The 3,557-nt window shown below is 34.2% G+C and overlaps 1 protein-coding gene across 1 annotated transcript; it reads right to left on the reverse strand.

Moving 5' to 3' along the window:
• Positions 1 to 291: 291 nt before the first annotated feature.
• On the reverse strand, positions 292 to 1,182 carry LOC309554763 (olfactory receptor 1468-like; the record flags this gene model as incomplete). Its single annotated transcript, XM_082256464.1, has 1 exon — positions 292 to 1,182. The coding sequence occupies one exon, from the start codon at positions 1,180 to 1,182 to the stop codon at positions 292 to 294; it is 891 nt and encodes a 296-aa protein (XP_082112590.1).
• Between the last annotated feature and the right edge of the window lie 2,375 nt (positions 1,183 to 3,557).

Consider the following 3,557-nt stretch of genomic DNA (forward strand, 5'->3'; position numbering starts at 1 on the left):
GATTATGTAGGTGGCCCATCACTGAAGCAGAAGTATGAATAGAAAATAAAGCTCTTCCAGTTTCATAGGAATAATTGGAGGAACCAAAGAATGGTTGCTGCTGCTTTATGGTAGAATATATATTTTGGGATGTCAGTGTTTCTAAGCTACCTTGAAATCTAAAATATATATATATATATATATATATATATATATATATATATATATATATATATACTATATACTACCATATTACTGTGTATTAAAAATAAATTTTGACAGCAGGGTCTGAGAACTAGAAGTGGATTTTTATTAAAGGTTTTGAATATTTATCTTTTGGTTATGTAAAACATTGTTTACAACTTCTTTGATATCTTTATTCCTCAGGCTGTATATGAAAGGATTTACAAAGGGGGTAAAAACAGTGTATAACAATGATATTATCTTATTGGTGGTTCGTGATTGTCCTTCCTTTGGAATCAGATATGTGGAAAGTAGGGTTCCATAAAATATAAACACAACAGTGAGATGGGAACTACAAGTGGAAAAGGATTTCAGTCTTCCAGAAAAGGAAGGTATCTTTAACAGAGTTACAACAATAGAAGTGTATGAAACTGCTATCAGAAGGAAGGGTATTATTAGAACAGAAATGCACAACAAGACAGCTTCTATTTGAACTTTGGATGTATCTGAACAAGAAAGTTCCAGAAGAGGACTTACATCACAATAGAAATAGTCAATAACATTTGGCCCACAGAATTCTAGTTGACATATGCTAAGAGTGGGAATGAATGCCACTAAGCAACCCAACAGCCAGGATGCAAGAACTAATTTAATACAAAGTGTTGGTTTCATAATGGAGACATAATGCAGAGGAGAGCAGATGGCTAGATAGCGGTCATAGGACATCGCTGTCAGAAGGTAACATTCAAATGTTTCTACTGAACCAAAGACATAATATTGAGTGATGCAACCAGAAAAGGATATGGAGGTCCGCTCATGTAGAACAATATTTAACATGTTAGGAGCAATATCTGTGATCAGTATGATGTCAGATATAGAGAGTTGGGAGAGGAAGAAGTACATGGGAGAATGAAGGGTCTTGCTGTAATAGACCAGCATGATGAACAAAAAGTTTCCACATATTGTCCCAGTGTATATAATAAGGACCAAGGTGAAGAGCAGCAGATTATATATAGCCATGCTCTTAGATCCCATGAAAAATAATGTGTTGACATGACCTTCATGTGTGGTCTGTGTGACATAAGAAAAGAAATTAATAATATACCGTATTTATTTTAGCAACAAAAAAATAAAATTGTATGTTCACTTTGAAAAACGAATGAAAGCAAATAAGATGAAGTTGTGTTTACTGTCAAAGCCCAATCATGTTCAAGAGAAATAAAAAAAAAAAATAAAAAAAATAGGATTTTTAGTTACACATATTTGGTTGACTGAAGTTAACATGGCTTTATCTTATTTCCTGAGCTCAGTGAATATTCCCCTTGCTAAGTGGACAGTTTGTATTTTTTTTAAGTTTTAGTAAATTACTCTTTTAGTAAATCAGCCCCTGGCTCAGTACATTAAGCTATAGAATTTAATATTTGTCAAAATGATTATAATTTTAATGAATAAGAGCAACATAGCTTAATTAATGTATCCCACAATTTAAAAAAAAAATACTTACTTTATTCAGTAATGATATCTGATGAAAATCCATATGTGAACAATTTTAAATTAAATACTAATAAACCACCAAAAACAGAATTCAGATTTTTAAAATTATAACAGGACATTGCAATAAAAAAAATGTAAATGTAGTTAAAAGTTCAATATCACATTAATTGTCTTCATATGAATTTTTTCGGGCAGTATTTCAATTTAAGATTTAAAAAGGCAAACACAAATGAGTTCATAAATGAAAAACAAATAGAGAAAAAAAGAAAAACTAGAGAGAAAATAATAAGAATTGTATACATCTATTGTATATTTAAAGTGTATCAATGGATAAGCCCAGTTAATCAAATAAGAAACCCTTTTTCACCCAAGCATTTATACAGTATGCTGTGTATTTCTTTGCAGATTAAAGATTCCATAGAGAATAAAAGAGAGATCTCTTTGGATTTATTTTTGTGACCTTGATTTAAAAAAATAAGATTCATTTATCAATATGTTATTTTTAGAAAATGAAATACTGTAGTAAATATTTGCTCATAGATAGCAATATAACATTTTAAAGGAAACCCTCCACTGCTGACCTCTTTTGTCCTAGTTCTCAGGCTTTCATGGTGATACAATAGATTCAAAGCACAAAATCTCCCCGTTATTTTTTTTTTTAGAATTGTTACATAAGGTAAAGAACAAAAAAAGAATCTCAGGCTGCAATAAACACCTAAAGTCTGGAGCTATCCCCCACAGTACTTATATTTTGACCTCCAAAATCCTAAAATCTCAATCCAAAAGAGCATCTTAGGAATTGCAGGTGACAGATTGTTGGTGGCATGACAAGCAGTTCAGCTCTGCATTCATTAATACATTGTACATTGTGTTAATGCACGCAGTGTTAGTGCTTGAATGTGAAAAAAAGCATTAAAAAAATGCGTGTGTACAAAAAACATAAAGATTTTTTATTGAAATATATTTTTAATTTATGTAACATACTTTCATCTGAGTAGTTCTGTGTCACCATAGTAGCACTGTATATAGCGCTTGCTGATATGTGCAGGAACTAACGGAATAAATATAAAATGTATAATCTACGTTTCTAAAATCAATAAAATGGGCTAAACCCCTAAAATATACACATGTATAAATAAACAAATAGTGAATGTGCCAATAATCAAGTCCAAAAATTCAATGTAATATCAAGGTGCAAAGTGATAAAAAGCAGTTCATAGGTGGCCCATTTGTGATTGCTCAAAAACAGCCAAAAAGAAAAAAAGGGCCAGAAAAAAAGAAAGAAAAAAGTGCTGGTGATTGGTGTTAATTCCTCCAATGAGATAAAGTGTCCATTCATGCAAACACTGAGGGAAGATGTACACTCACCAGATACGGTGGGTCTCTACTACCTTACGGTAAAGGGACCATCAGAGCTTTATATGACCCTCCAGGTCTGGACAGTAGCAACTGCTGGGCTCCTCTCCCTCTTCAACCGGGATCCCCCAAGCGGGATGTGCGGGCTCTGTGCGGTTCCTCCGGGGGTGTTTAGGGAAACAAGAAGGAAGGCTCCAGATAGTGCCGTATCATTTAAAGCATATTTATTGTGCCAAAAGGTTAAAACACGTTAAAAAGACGCTGTACAATCCCTGTAGTGGATGTCTGTAGCGTGGAGAGCGGTTTGCGTTCCAGCTGACTTCAGGGTTTGTACAGCGTCGAACATGGGAAATAAGTCCATGATAGTATATAGAAGTCCCGGGTAAGAGACAGAGTGCCAGTAGAAACCATATACTGGACTGCAGTAAGGGCTAGCTCGACTGCTCCAAGCTCAGTCACAACGGGCATGTGCGCTCTTTTCTCAAGTGTAGGTACCCGCACTTGAGAAAAGAAAAGAGCGTGCATGCCCATTGTGAGCTTGGCGC

This window comes from Pelophylax lessonae (assembly GCF_965119305.1).
Source record: "Pelophylax lessonae genome assembly, chromosome: 4".
In the NCBI taxonomy this organism is placed as follows: Eukaryota; Metazoa; Chordata; class Amphibia; order Anura; family Ranidae; genus Pelophylax; species Pelophylax lessonae.